Source organism: Herpailurus yagouaroundi, unplaced genomic scaffold (genome assembly GCF_014898765.1).
Source record: "Herpailurus yagouaroundi ecotype Mexico unplaced genomic scaffold, PumYag 77, whole genome shotgun sequence".
NCBI lineage: Eukaryota > Metazoa > Chordata > Mammalia > Carnivora > Felidae > Herpailurus > Herpailurus yagouaroundi.
The window spans coordinates 55,859,268-55,875,396 of record NW_024412388.1 but is presented as its reverse complement, the minus strand read 5'-3'; the positions used below and the strand labels follow the sequence as shown (position 1 = coordinate 55,875,396).

General features: G+C 38.4%; 1 protein-coding gene across 2 annotated transcripts in view; it reads left to right on the top strand.

Annotated features, from left to right (window-relative positions):
- The window catches only part of CUNH1orf141 (chromosome unknown C1orf141 homolog), an 80,080-nt gene extending 75,496 nt beyond the window's left edge, over positions 1-4,584 (top strand). For both annotated transcript variants that reach the window (XM_040470584.1, XM_040470583.1), the window contains one exon: positions 1,256-4,584. In XM_040470584.1, coding sequence (XP_040326518.1) covers positions 1,256-1,843 — 588 coding nt within the window. In that variant the 3' untranslated portion in view covers positions 1,844-4,584. The remainder of the gene's footprint in view (positions 1-1,255) is intronic.
- The last annotated feature ends 11,545 nt before the right edge of the window (positions 4,585-16,129 follow it).

Below are 16,129 nucleotides of genomic sequence, written 5' to 3'. Positions count from 1 at the left end.
TTTATGACTCTGATGCTGGGCAGGAGATGCTATTTCTAAGACCCTTGCTATTGCTGCAAAGCAGCAATATGTGCTACATATCAAAGCAGATATATGTGCTACATTCTCACTAGAGTCATTTTCAAATAGCCCACCTTTAGTGCTTGCTTTCTCTGAACTGAAGACTATCTGAGGTGTATCTGATTGGCAGAGCCTGGGTCACATGCCTGTGCCCTAACCTCAAAGAAGGCTAATAAAGTTAGTTTCTGCCTCTATGTAAGAGTACAGAGATTTGTAAGGTGGAGAATTCCCAGAGGCATTGGACAGGACAAAAATAGAACAAATCCTCACTACTGTGGCTAAACACTGACATCCCAATGGATTGCAAAACCAGATCTTTCATTATCTTTTTAGTAATTATAAGCAATAATATACCTTTCTCACTAAGTATACTGATGTACAATTAGATGATCCTGGTTTCTTATGTCTTGAGTAGTCTTTATAAAAGAAAGGTAGCAATCACTGACTTAAAGTTTGCAAAGTAAAAACTGATAATATGCATATTTGACCTGTTTCTTTGGAGTTAATCTTTTTGCCCTATAATGGAAATATGGGAAAGAGTTTAATAAGTAGCTCATTCATACAAATTTTGCTATTATTGTAACAAAAATAGTCTATTTTTAAGTCAATCTATTACTTTGGCTATATTATTACACAAATATATATTGAGTGCTTTTTATGTGCTAAGTATTATGGTAAGGGTTGGAGTATCAGAATAAATATAATATTATAAAGATACTTTTAGATGCTTGGAATTATTTATAACTGTATGCAGACTTTAATTTTGGCTTAAATTTGGCTTATCACCTTTGACTCAATTCATTTTTTGGTATGCCTTTTATTTCTGGACATGGAAACCTAAGAAATGCCAGAGCAATGTCCCATCCCACCAACGATCCTATTTTTCCAATGACAACATCTCAGACATTTAAGGAATGTATTTATTTTGTCATATCTCACTTTATTTCAGAAAGGATTTTATAGGCCAAAAGTTCAGATTTTGCCCCTAACATCTTGACAGAATATTAAGAGAAGGAAGTGTGCCACATATAAGCACATCTTTTTTGTGGGTTTCACTACCATTATTGTTCATATTAAAAAAGTCTCTGTAGTCATTTTTAGGATACTTTACCATTTCATTTTCACGTTTAAAAATATATGTAGCCTTCTTGTCTCACTAGACTGATGACTAAGTACTCTTTTCTTTAATCCACAGGAACAAAATGACACAAATCCCGTAATTTTCCATGAAACTGGATATGTGCAAATGTTACTTTTGACAAAAAATCGCCTTCCTCCCCATCGTATGGAAGATGATAACATTTACCCACATAAAAGAGCAGATTTTGTCTTAGAAAGAAATTGTGAAACCCTCAAATCTTTAATTAGGGATCAATTTATTATTCCTTCCAAACCTAAAAGGATTATGGCTACAGCATGGAAAAGAAATATACAAGCAATATCTGTTGATGTGGGCCATAGAGTTGTAGAGAGTAAGCTAAGGAAGAAAACTAGTAAGAAGACATTTGAAAACGTATCCTGGAGTAAATTCTATAATTTCTCACAGACTTTTTCCAGCCTAACAAAAAAGTTTATGGGCTTCCTTGATAAAACTGTTATTCACGAAATGAGTGCTAGACATGGCAACTTTGAAAGAATGTTTTCTACAGTAAAACCAATTAGCAAATTCAGTACCTTACCTGTCAAATATTGTTTAAAGCCTTTAAAAAATATACTCAAAGTCCATAAATTAAATAATGTAACACCCTTGGATGATTTGTTAAACTGGTCAAGTGAAAATTAGGCCCCTCAAAAAATATTGTTTTACAGCAATATTTACGTAACAAAAAGAATAAAATGAAGCTCCAAGATCATAGAAGAAATCGTTATCTAAATAATATTCTTGTGGATGGTATAAAAAAGCAAAACATAGAAATTGCAATTATAAATCAACAGTCATCTGTTCAAGAAAAGCCAACATTTTTAGTAAACAAAAGGACAAAATTAGGAAATAATTATCCACAAGAGGGACTAATACATGAATTTTTATGAACTCAATTAGATTCTTCAATCATCAGCATTTCTACAGTAAAGTGTGATTTGGGACCAAGAATGGCATTCACCGTCTCTGGAAATTTGCTGTTGGAAGCCAAACAGCACCAATAACCTTGCTCAATAATTGAATATCAAATAAGACAAATGCACCATTAACTTGATGCATGTGGAATTAATCATATATCAACATTTTGGATAATCATTGGAAAATAGGATTACATTAGCAATTCATGCAGTTAAAAAGACTTTGTCAAATTTAAAATAGCTTTTTGTTAGTAGACATTGAACTCATTGCTATACAATACCTTTTCAAGTATACTTTTGACTTTTTTTGGAATTGTTAAATAATTTAAAAGAATAACTTATTCACAATAAGCTAAAAATTTTTTGATACCATGTCCTACTGTTTTCAAGAAGTTGTATTTCAAAATTTCATTTTTAATCCATTAGTTTAAACTTTTTTTTTAAATCTGAACTGTTAGTACATGAGGAGAAGTAAGTTTAATTAGAAACATTTCCTTTAGAGGAAGGCTTTGGGGGGTCTCTGGAAACTTTTAAAGGCAAGGACGTAAATATGTTCAAGGTTCCTGTTTCCACTTCAGACTGGAGGTTTTATTTACTGTGCTCCATCAATGCTCCTCTTGGGCAGCTCTTCCCAAGTAGAGTCAGGTTTTGGCTCTAAATAGAATGGCAAGGAGAGAAAATGGAGGTGGGGGAGGGGATGGGGAAGTACAAATGGAAACTCTGTAAATGAGGGAAGAGCAAGAGTGATGGATAAGGTGATGGGCTTTTATCTAAGGCAAGAGCTTTAAGATAGGGTGATGGGCTCAGGTATATAGGAGGTAGAGGAGATGCATACATGCATCCTGGCTCTTTACCTTTCTTCTGGTCACTAGAGGAGTAGCAACAGCAGCAGGTCAAAGTTTTGAAGTCATGTGTCTCTTTTCCAGCAAATAAGGATTGATCCTCTTGTTCTCTTGGCTTGCTGTCATCCATTCTCTTCACTCCCCACTCCCGCTCCATCCTCGTTTTCCCTCCTCCCAGGCTCACTGCAAAGCAAAACAGTATCCCTAACTACCCTGCTGGCTCAGAAGATAAAACACAAACTTTTAAATCACTAACAGTAAAAACAATAAGAAATAGAACTCATACGTAGTAATAGCACAAGTAATGATGGTAGTTTTTCGTGATACTCACTATAAGGTAATGAAATGTGGGCAGATATGACTAAACTTGAGCAAACAATGTAAACTGTCTGAGCCTTGGGTTACTGTATCCTTGCCTTGAGATGGGACAGTACCTTATTATAGTATTATTATTTTCAGTGTTAAAAAATTAATGTGGTGTGCCTTGAGCATAGTAAGCATTCATTAAAAATTCCCTTTCTATCTTCACCCTTTCCCCTGCTCTTAATATAACATCTCAAAAGATGTTCCCAAAAGTCTCTCACTCCAATCTTTTCTAAATTAAATGCTGGACCTAACTACAGTGTTTGAACTTTAGCCCAAAGTAGGTGCAGATTAGAACTGGAGATTTTTATTTTAGTTGTTTTTGGAAGTTTGTGCTGGAACTTGTGAGCTTTATCTTTTAGGAAGAACTAAATCAACTTAACAATTCCATTTGGCTGAGAATTCTCCATTAAAACAACTGGACAGCTGGGAGCAGTGGATTCTGGGAAGGTAGTGACCTAAGCTCAGTACCTTTCTCTTCTACTCTCAGCTTCCATCTGTCATCTTCTAAGCCAGACAGCTGCTGAGATCGTCAAGCAGCGGGGTGCAAGGTTAGACATGGTTTCTATTCTGATGCTGAGATCTGACTATGGCCCTGGAGACCAGATTCTGAGTCACAAGGCAATGACGGAGGTTGTGCTGTGTCCTCAGACCAGCTGGCTGTTGGGATCTGTGGATTACCAGAGGGAAAGATTGCCTTTGGTCTAATAAAAGTGTTTCTGGTCTCACTGGTCCCAAGAGGCCAGGAAGGAAACACCAAGCCTGTGAGAACACTGGGAAGTCAGAGATCAGTGAATTTTCCCTCAGATGCTTCACCAGGAGATTGTGGTCTGCTTGCTTCTAAAGCACCATTCCATAATGGGTTAGACTTTACCTTCCACCACTCAACAGTACTGTAGTTACTAGACATGGCAATAAACAGACCTGCACTTCCCTGAGCCAACTAAGAAAAGTAGTAACTCATCTAAAGGGGCCCAGCAGCAGACAGTGGCCAGCCACGCAGGACTGTAACAGAAAAAGGGCAAAATTATGAAAATTGACAGAAATCTCATTTCAGGGATGAGGAGGAATAGGTAAACAATAATTTTGTAGGGTTAGCAATGAGAAAAATCATTAGAAAAAATAAAGTTGCTTCCTGTTTGCTAACCCTGCTAAGTCCAACTCTTTCAGTAACCAGAGATTAAATAAACAGAACACATAGAGCTGCTAGAGGAGACAAGGAACAACTTGATAAGAAAAATAATACAAACACTTAAGGAGATTCAAGTATAGCACACTATATGCACACACACACACACACACACACACACACACTTGCACACTCACTATACTATTTTCCTTAAGATATGGGTTGGATTTGTTATTACTTTCAAGCATAATCTTAATAGAAGAGTTAATGATTAATTGAATAGAATGTATAAGATTTCCAAATAAAAAGGGGAATGGGATTACTATGAAAAAACAAGGAAAATTTTAAAAAGAACCAATATACAATAAATCATAAAAATATAGAAATCAAGTCTCTGTCCTGATACTATATTTGAATGGGTTGAAATTTCCCATTAAAAGACAGGGACTCTCAGGCTGAGTTAAAATAATAACACTTAAGTATATACTGTTTATAAGAAATATAGTTAAAGCAATAAAGAAATCTTGAAAATAAAGTAGTGAGGAAAGAGATACCAAGCCAATGAAACAAAAAGAAGTTGGAATGGAATTATTAATATCAGATAAACTAAAATTTAAGGTTAGAAACAATAAATAAGGACCTTATATGTTATGTAATAATGAAAATACAATATATTAAAACAGCATCTTTGGTGTACTTTGTATATGCCAAAGAATAAAGTGGCTAGTTATATAAAGTAAAAACTACTGGAATTCCCAGGAGAATGTAATAAAAATAAAATTATAGTGGAAGACCTCAGTTCATCTGTTTCAGAGTTAAACAAGTAAAATAAAACAAAACAAAACCCCAAAAATATGGATGCAGAGTAATTATACAATCTAATTAATAAAGTTGATGTAATGGATATGGACCTCAGTTTCTCTGCAACAGAGAAAATAAATTTTGGGTTTTGTTCTTAGAAAATTGATTGTATTGTGGACTATGCAGAAATACCCAATATTTTTTAAAACTTTTTTAATGTTTATTTATTTTTGAGAAAGAGCGAGAGAGAGAGAGAGAGAGAGTGAGCATGAGTGGGGGAGGGGCAATGAGAGAGAGAAAAAGACACAGAATCTGAAATAGGCTCTGGGCTCCGAGCTGTCAGCACAGAGCCCGACATGGGGCTTAAACTCACGAACCTCAAGATCATGACCTGAGCTGAAGTCAAACACTTAACCAACTGAGCCACCCAGGCACCCCAAGAAATACCCAATGTTTTTAAAAATAAACATAGGGATTTAAAAAATCCAATAAAATTAAGAATAAACATAAGGAAAATTCTAAATTTATTTACTATTTGAAAATAAGGGATGAAGAAGCCAAAACTCAAATTATAAGGTAGAAAATGAAAAGGAAACCATTTCATTCCAAAGCCTGTGACATAACAGCAAAAACTAGTTCAAAAGAAAATGTAAAGTTTTCATTTTTCTCCCTCTTCCACCCGCTCCTAGTTCTCTTTCTTCCTGGAAAGGATTTAGTAAAAAGGATCCCAAGGTTCTCATCTCAGGAAAATAGAAAAAGCATAAAATAATACAGAAGAAATTATGAATAGGAAATTAACACAGAGAAACACTACAAATATTTAAGTAGAAATAAAAATGTAGTATAAAAGGATAAATGAAAGCAATAGTTGTTTTGTGTGTTTGTTTTTATTGTTTTTATTTTTTTTCAATGTTTATTTATTTTTGGGACAGAGAGAGACAGAGCATGAACGGGGGAGGGGCCGAGAGAGAGGGAGACACAGAATCGGAAACAGGCTCCAGGCTCTGAGCCATCAGCCCAGAGCCTGATGCGGGGCTTGAACTCCCGGACCGCGAGATAGTGACCTGGCTGAAGTCGGACGCTTAACCGACTGAGCCACCCAGGCGCCCCTGTGTGTTTGTTTTTAAAATATACATGAAAGCTAGGGGTTAAGATGCAGAGACTGGGTGGAGAATATGGAGCGGAGAATGGGTGTGTAGTACCACCTGGAACGTCTATTCACTAGCCTGATTTCCCCTGTATAAATTACCCTGAATAAAACTCTGTGTAAATGGAATGGAGTGCCTCACTTTGTTTTTTGGTATTAAAGGTCTTAAGGGAAAGGAGAAAAAAGGAATATGAATGATAAAAGAAACAACCATAGATATAGAAAAGAGGAAAAGAATCATAATATTACATGCAAGCCAACAGATTTGAAAAATCCAGGAAAAAGTGGATGATCTCCTCTATCAAAAAGGACATGATCAAAACTGACCCCAAGGAATGGATATTTGGAATAGACCAGTTTCCCAGAAAACAGTGACATTCACCAAAACCAGATTGAATTCGCAAGTCATTTTCCTTTATTATTGAAGCCAGTGTGGTAGGCAGAATTCCAAAGTTGTCGTCCCAAGACTCAGACCTCTCATTATTCAATCAAACACTAGTTTAGATGATGCTGTGAAAGGACTTTACATAAGGATTTAAGGTTACTAACCAGCTGACCTTAAAATATGGAGAATATTTTGAATTATCAGTGGGCCCAATGTAATCACATGATCCCTTAAAAGCAGAAGAATGCAGCAATCAGAAAGATGTGGCAGAAGAGAAGGTAAGAAGGATGGATTAGAAGTTGAGGTTGGAGACTTCATAAAGGCAAAAGTTTTGAACACTTATTTTTTTTTTAATTTCTTTTTCAACGTTTATTTTTGGGACAGAGAGAGACAGAACATGAGCGGGGGAGGGGCAGAGAGAGAGGGAGACACAGAATCGGAAACAGGCTCCAGGCTCTGAGCCATCAGCCCAGAGCCCGACGCGGGGCTCGAACTCACGGACCGTGAGATCGTGACCTGGCTGAAGTCGGACGCTTAACCGACTGCGCCACCCAGGCGCCCCTTGAACACTATTATTTACAACACTTCCGATTTGTTCACAGTTACTCACTTCCTCCATGACTTTGCTATGCTTCTGCATAATTGGAGTGTATTTCCCCACTCCATTGACTTGGGCTTGGTCATGTTACTTTAACAAATAAAATGTGAGTACAGATGACTAGCATGATTTAACTTTGTTCCTGTCTTCCACCATCACAACAGCATGCCTCAGATAGTGGCCATTCTTTGAGCCTGGATGCCCATATAAGAAAAAATTTAGAGCTCAGACCAGCTGAGCAAAGCCCAGAAGAGCATTGGCCCACCCATGACTTTCATGTAACATGATCAAGAAATAATATTTTGATGTTGTAAGTCACTAAAATAATGGGGTTATTTCCACAACAAGAACAGACTAACGCAATGTAGGAATCTGACAATACTGACTTCATCTTTGGCCCTCCATCTTGTTCTCCCCTCTGGCACACAGATGGCACCACTTTAGATAACTACCCTTTGACCTCACCACCATGTTCCTTGCTCCATAAAAGCTAGGGGTTAAGATGTGGAGAGCAGGAAGCGAATATGGAGTGGAGAATAGCTGTGTAGTACCACTTGGATCATCTGTTCACTAACCTGATTGCCCCTCTCAATAAATTACCCTGAACAAAACTCTATATAAATGGTATGGAGTGGCTTGCTTTGTTTTTTGGTATTAAAGTGACTTTTTTTTTTAAATGTTTTTAAAGTTTATTTATTTTGAGAGAGAAAGAGCAAGAAGGGGAGGGGCAGAGAGAGAGAGAGAGGGAGAGAGAGAAAATCCCCAGAAGTCTCTGGCACTTACAAAACAGAGCCTGTCATGGGGCTCAATCCCATGAACCATGAGATCATGACCTAAGCCAAAATCGAGAGTCAGTTGCCTAACTGACTGAGCCACCCAGGCTCCCCAAATTCATTTTACCAGTTTTGGTGGGGGGGGGGTTGTTTTTGTTTTTAAGTAGGCTTCATGCCCAGTGCAGAGCCCAACATGAGGCTTGAACTCAAGACCCTGAGATCAAGACCGAAGCTGAGATCTAGAGTCAGATGTTTAACCAGCTCAGCCACAGAGACACCTGGTATTAAAGTGACATCTAAGTCTGCAGAGTACACAGTACTGACCCTCTTCTGCCTTCTGACACACTGTTATTTTGGACTTTAATCTTTGAATTTCTCACAAGAAATTTTATAGTGGGAGGGGTTTTAAATTCAGAATTGGGCATCTCTGTGTTGTTAGCATTTTATTAATGGAGTATGTTAATCTCATAACAGAACCTCTGATGAATCAGGCTGGGCAATGGCCTGGCCATGATGTGAGAATGGAAATAAAACAGGAAATGAAATTTTTATTTTGATACATCATGGGCTTGGAGTTAATTAATATAACGATTGATGGGGACACCTGGGTGACTCAGTCGGTTGAGTGTCCAACTTCGGCTCAGGTCATGATCTCGCTGTCTGTGAGTTCGAGCCCCGTGTTGGGCTCTGTGCTGACAGCTCAGAGCCTGGAGCCTGTTTCAGATTCTGTGTCTCCCTCTCTCTCTGCCCCTCCCCCGCTCATGCTCTGTCTCTCTGTCAAAAATAAATAAACATTTAAAAAATATATGTATATAATGACTGATGTATATTTTAGAGTCTTCTGGATGCAAAATTCACATAGTTGACCAGCATTCCTAGGAGAATTCAAAAAGATGCCATCTCATAAAGGTAAGAAGTAGAATTTCCCTGATAACTGCAAATCTCCTCTCCACAGATCTGACTGACCATAAACTGAATGACTAAGTTCAACAGGTAAGGTAAAGTTAGAGAAGAATACTTATTTCCCTGCTCCTCATGTTTCCCTGTGGAGGTAGGAACTTCTCTATGGTAATACCTATGGTCTTCTGCCCCATCCATTACTCACTTTTCCCTGTTGAGAAGCGAGATGCCTCATTAGGGGCGGCAGCAATTAGCCCATGTTTCTTGACTGGGTAAGACTAATCTATTAAAAGATGATAAGCACTAAGGAATTTATTCTTTTCTTCCCTCTTTGCCCCAATTCAGAGGACACAGCAATAAATGCAGTGTGTCTGTTCTGCAGACTAAAATGTTCCATTGGGTAGGCAATCCCACACTTGGAGGCAGGGAGGTAGAAAACAGTCCTAAACAAGTCCACTTAGCACTCAAACCTAAACAATTTTCTCCAAATGGCTCAAATTGTGTTATGACTGCTATCAATCTACCTGCTGCATTTATCTCTCTGTTGCTTTCAAATTCAAACTCCAGTGAGGAAGATGGGAGTTATTTTTTAGTCCCCTCCAATTCCAACATATATTTTCCGGTGTACTTTCCTGAAAGTTCTGTTGTCAAGGATATTGATTCCATCACATAACTTTGAGTGTGGATGTAGATGGAGTGGCAAGGAGAGAACTGGCAGGGCAATTGAAACTGTTTTCAAGCCATCAATCTCCCCTTTCTTCCTGAGCCACAATTTCCTGGAACTCAGAGTATAATACCCTGGGGCTCATGTATTTCCATGTCAACCGCAGCTTCTGAAATACCAGTCTGGACTGAACTGAGGCTCCTGCTTGTTCCAGCATGGTGACTGGAAATGTAGCATTGGGCTATCTACCAACAAGGAATGCCTTCTTGGAGAATATATATTGTGCTTTAAATCTGAGATGGCATTGTCCCATCTTGGCCATACTGTAAGCACCACATTTGGAAACTTTTCCTTCTGTTACATAGAGTAACAGAGACTTAGCTTGCCCAATTTAAATCTCTACCTGATAACACAAGATATATATACTCTTACCAGGAGTCCATAGCCAGGTACTCACATCTTAAAAGAGCAGACCTAAAATTCTGCTAATTTTGACAGTACAAAATCTCTCCCTTAACTCCACTATTCTCTGTTACTAACCACGATGTTCCTTCCAGGTATCACCAACAAATCTCCCTTGACTACATATTTGTTAGTAAGGCAATAAACTTCTCCTGTTTTACTTTCTCTTTTCTGTCCCTATCCCCAAGACTCCTACAAACACCACACACACACACACACACACACACACACACACACACACACACAGACTATAGCTTTTGTGTGCATGAGAGAGAGACTGTGCAGTCTCCCTATTTAGAAAACCAGAGTCACATAATTATGCCTTCCTCCAGAGCAGAGAACTCCTTCATGGCTTTGGTGTTCACTGACTAGCATTGGCTTGAACACCTCTAGCAGACAATAAAGCCATTCCTCTCAAAATAGCCCATGACATTTTCAGGTCTTGCTAATTGTGTATCACCCAGGGACTTGACAGGAATCTCATGGTCAAAATTGTCCACAAACTGGATAATTTGAGGAGAACTTAATAAGGGGCTGCTTACCAAGGTATAAGCTCAGTGTAAGGAAACTACAAGGGATAATGCAGAGCTCCAGAGCTAGTAACCACCCTAGGTCTACAGGCTGAAAGGAAGGGGTGAGGGGATAGAGGAAAGCAGACAGAGAGAGAAGCATGTGATACTAGCCCATGGTAACATCCCAGGGAGGAAGCCAGGGTAATAATAAATACCCTGGGACCTCACTTTCCTTTTGCCCTCTTGTGCCTATAGCCCTTCCCATTGTCTAAAGTCAATCAAAAGTCTGCCATTAAGACAGGGCTGAGACTGGGGTGAAGTGACTAGAGCAAGGTGCCTAGTGCTCACCATACAAGGAGACAAGGCCCTGTCAGGGCCATGCAAATGCAGCATCAGCACTGAGAGTGAGTGCCTCCTTAAATGTGGTGCCCTAGGTGCCTCTCTTGCCTCATCTAGTCCCAACCCTGGGTGAAGAGAGCCCACTGATGAAATCCATGGAAATCAACCTCCCAGGGCACAGAGCTGGGTTATGAGTCAACTTGAGAATCATTTGGAAGATATTGAGCACACACTGTTAGCAAGGTATTCATTATGGTAAGTTAAAAATCTGTGGCTTCCACTGAACCCCTTGATCCAGGATTACTTGACTAAGTTAGATTTCTTTTAGGTATAATTTCAAAAAGTTAAAAGGCATGACTCTCATAGAAATATAAAATGAACATATGCCAAGGATTTTATTCAACCCATTCATTAATGAGTAAAGAATAAGATGTTAAAACCAGTTCAAAGGGAAATGTCAAGACAGATTTATGTAGTCAAGTTAGCCGAAAGAATGTTAAAGTGAATATGCTAATAAATGCAAAACTGGTTAATATCTTACAGGGCAATAAATTTAAAGCTTTAGGGTTATCTTTTCTACTGGAGGGAAATCAATTACATCTCAACATTTAAAATTTATCTGTGCTATACACAAGAATCATTTGCTTCGCAATTGATTTTCCACAAGACAGCTTTTCTATTAGAAAGCCAATCTAGGGTGCATACCCTTTTAAGAATTAATTAATACATTGAGAATCCATCTGACAATTCCCAGTATTCCTCTAAAAGAATATCCAATAATCACCTTTCTTATTTCTAATATTGGATACTTTTGAAAAGCATTTCTCCTTCTGCCTGGAAGCCATTTGGATATCTAAAGATACGGACACATCTCATTTTACTCCAGGAGTCAGGTGCCCAGGATTAGACACAGGTGCAGTGTGAGCAGGAACGTGTTTTGTTTCAGTTCCCCAAGGGAGAATCAAAACCAATTATTTTTAAAGCTGAGGGGATATTGTTAAATGTAAATCCCATTTACTGCCTCCTTCACTCTAAAGAAAAGCTTCGTTATGTATGTTCTCTGCCCAGAAAAGAGGTAGGGCACTGCCTTTATAGCCATAGCTGTGGGAGGACAACAAGAAAGAGACAAAGAACTAGTCAGACAAGTAGCCACAATGTAGATTCCCAAGTGGCATTTAGTTTGTCAACATACTTAGTTAAAATTTGGTCAATTGTTAATTTGATCCCAACACTATACTTTTGTGTGAACTGCAATCAAAATATGGGCTCCCGGTGTCAGGTATGAATTATCCATCTTTAGTGGCAATGACTTATAACTGATGCCCCTAAAGACCATTGTATTCATTCTTTTGGTGTTTTTTTTTTTTTTCCCCATCATTATCCTTACTATCTTGCTCTGTTCCATTTTGCTTGAGACCTCAGAGATAAAAAGGATCTTGAAACTCTTCTGGATGAGAGCTGTCCAGTACAATGTTCTATACTGATGGAAATATTCTATATTTGTGCTGTTCAATATAGTAACTGCTAGCCACCTGTGGCCATTATACACTTACAATGTTTCCAGGGCAGGATTTCTCAAACTCAGAACTATTGACATTTGGGCTGGATAATTCTTAATTGCTGCCAAGATTGGTAAGAAAATTCAACCACCTTGCTGAGTTGGTCCACACACAGTCATCCTAATGAATGTCAACCTCATTCTCTCAGCTCTCAGAAATCTTTTAAACTCCTGTTGACTTCTCTTCACAAATTCATGGTGGCTGTTCCAAACTCTCACACTCTGCTCAAAATCATGACTTCACTCTGCCCACCAGTTCCAAGAATAGGAGGAAAGCAGAATCAGCTGCAGCTGTAGTATGAGATTACTTCCTCATGTAATTCTGGAGTTTACTTAAATCTTCCAGTTCCCATGTGGGTGGCAGTACTGATCAGGTCTGAATTTCTCCATGCTATGAGAAATCCAAAGTGGGAATACCTGATTCCTTGGATATAAGAGAGACAGCTCAGTGTAGTGAAAAGAGCATTGGATGGAGATACAAGAGGCCAGGTCTCTACAATCCGTTCTGTTAATAACTCATGGTTATTTGGGCAAGACCTTCAATCTGTCAAGTCTCAGATTACCCACCTTGAATACCAGGGAAAACCTTCAGTGATTTTTTTCCCCAAGATTTTAGATAATCTTTTTAGATCTAGACCTTTTAGATTCTACTTTCTTTTTTACTCTTCATCTTCTAATAATAATAAAAAAAAGTTTATTGAGTATTTACTATGTGCCATCACTGTACTAGTTGCTGGAAATCTAACAGTGACTAGAATAGACTTGATTATTCTGATGTAGTTTTGTGGGGAAACTGGCTACCTGTTCAATGCCCCACCCTGGGAAAACTCAACTCTAGGGAGAACAATCAATCCAAGCAATAAGGTTGTGTTGCTCTATTCTTATCTAACCCACAAGGCACTGGGAGGGCAAGACTATGCCTCCTCCAAAGTCATGATTTCTCCCATGCAGCATGTTGATTGTTTAGTAGAACCAGGGATTTTATGCAAAATATTTAATAATGAGCTCAGTATAGGCATTGGCCAATGAAACTTATGGCTGAAGCAGGATGTCACTCCTAGACTTATTCCTTTGGTTGCTGATTTGTGGGGAGGTCTGGGGGATTCCAGAGGAGGGACTAGGGTGACCATGGCAGTAGGTCAAGTCTCAGAGAAACTAGGGAAGTTACTTTTTACCAGCATTTATAGAAATATATTTATATTCAAACTACATAGTGGCCATGCTGGTCAGACTGGTCAGAGGCTACTATTCAGTTAATATTCATTAACCCTAAGTAGAATTGAGGAGGCAACGTGGACACACAGCTATGTGACTTATCAACAGCATTGGCTTTTCCAGAGTCATCAAGAGAAGACTGCAGTACCCCAACATTTTTTTAGAGATGCCTGCTTGGATGGACATATGTATGTAAACCTAAAAAGTTAACTTCAGCTTCCTCTTTTGACTCTACCCAAGTTTCCATCCAGAACCTTTCTGTCCTGGGCCATCTCATAGTTCTACCCATTCCTGAGTCCAGATATTTCTGAGTCCGGATAACCTCCTTGTATTGACATGTCATCTTAAATGTGGAGTTTAGGATTCTAGACTACCTTGTTTGTCCCAATGCATTTTCCTTCCAACAGAAATAATTCTAATGAGTTATTTTCTGCCAAGTATGGGGAAACCACATTATGTTTCTGTAATGAAATTATGCAATGAACTACTCCACTTCTGCTTTCTCCTTTCCCCCTCCCTCCCCTCCTTCCTTTCATTCCTGTCCCTCCCTTCCTCCCTTTCTTTCTTCTTTTCTTCCACTCTTTTAACATATGTTTATTGTATGCCTACAATATGGCTTTGATTCTAGTTACTGAGAATACAGCTCTGAACAAAAACAAAATCCTCCACTCTTAGAGACCTGAGTTATGAAGTTCATGAAACTTAAGCTTAATGCCCCTCATTTGTATAAACTTTTTCTAAGGCTCCAAGAGAGGCCCTAGAAATATGTTTCTCTGCTTTATATATTTTATAAATTTTATAAAATTTGTAGAAGAGGGGCACCTGGTGGCTCGGTTGGTTGAGTATCTGACTCTTGGTTTAGGCTCAGGTCATGTCTCGCAGTTCTTGCGTTCCAGCCCCACATCAGGATCTGCACTCTCAGTGCAGAGCTTGCTTCAGATCCTCTGTCTCTCTCTCTCTCTCTCTCTGCCCCTCCCTCACTGGTGAACTCTCTCTCTCTCTCTCTCTCTCTCTCTCTTAAAAATAAAAAACAAAAAAGCCCCAAAAATAAAATTTGTAGAAGATGTTTTAGCTGTAATTGGTGAAGAATGTTGTCTCTTTCCACCTCAATTTTTCCATCATCATGCTTCCCCTTGTATCAGATGACATTTGAATGGCAGAAAATACTTCGAGAATTCTTGTATGGAGAAATTGAGTGAGAAATATATGGTCTGGGTTTGGTAGGATATATATAGGTGGTATGCATTCACTTTTGTATAAAGTTATTTACCTGTTTTAATGTAGGGATGGGCTTCTAGAATACTTCTCCTGTCTACTATAGTACTTTATCTACCATGTGACACAAAGTTACATGTCCAGAGGACGTATCATGAAATAAAATGTGTCCTACAGTGGCCAGTTCCAAAAGTGTGTGACTGGATGAGGAGAACCAAGATCTGAAACATACAGAGTTGGAAACTATCAATGAAACCTTTTTCTAATCATCAGACAAATAAAATTATTAGTAGGGAATTTGAGTCTCCTCAATACTTAGTCAAAACAAAAGTTCTCTCTTGTTGGCAAAAACTCAATAATGTGTATACTGTTAAAAATGAACTGTATATTTTTTCTGTTTAGGTGGAAATCATGCAAAATAGAACTTATCAGAATTTCTGGGTTTATAGGGTACATATTTGTAGCAGCACTACAATGAGTTTGGGTGTTTTATTAATCAATAATAAAAACAAACTAGTTGGGGCTTCTAGGTGGCTCAGTTGGTTGAGAGTCCAGCTCTTGGTTTCGGCTCAGGTCATGATCTCATGGTTTGTGAGTTCGAGCCCCACATTCACCTCCACATTGACCATGTGGAATGTGCTCGGGATTCTTTCTCCTCTCTCTGCCCCTCCCCCACTAGCGTGAGTGCATGCACACACTCTCTCAAAATAAACATTTTTTTTAATGGGAAAAGGATTTGAACAGACATTCTCCAAAGAAGACATACAAATGGCCAACATGCAAAAAGATGCTCAGCATCAGGGTAATGCAGGTCAGAATCACAATGAGATATCACTTCACCTGTTGGGATGGTTATTATAAAAAACAAAACAAAAATAAAATAACCTGAGGATATGGAGAAATTGGGACCCGGTGCACTGTTGAAGCAAATGTAAAATGGTGCAGCCATTATAGAAAATAGTGTGGAGGTGCCTCAAAAAGTTAAAAATAGAACTACCATATGATCCAGCAATCCCACTTTTGAGTATTTATGGAAAATAATTTTTTCCAATTTTTTTCTACTTCCTTATGTGTAAAATTAGGTTATTGATTTGATTTTCAAAAATTT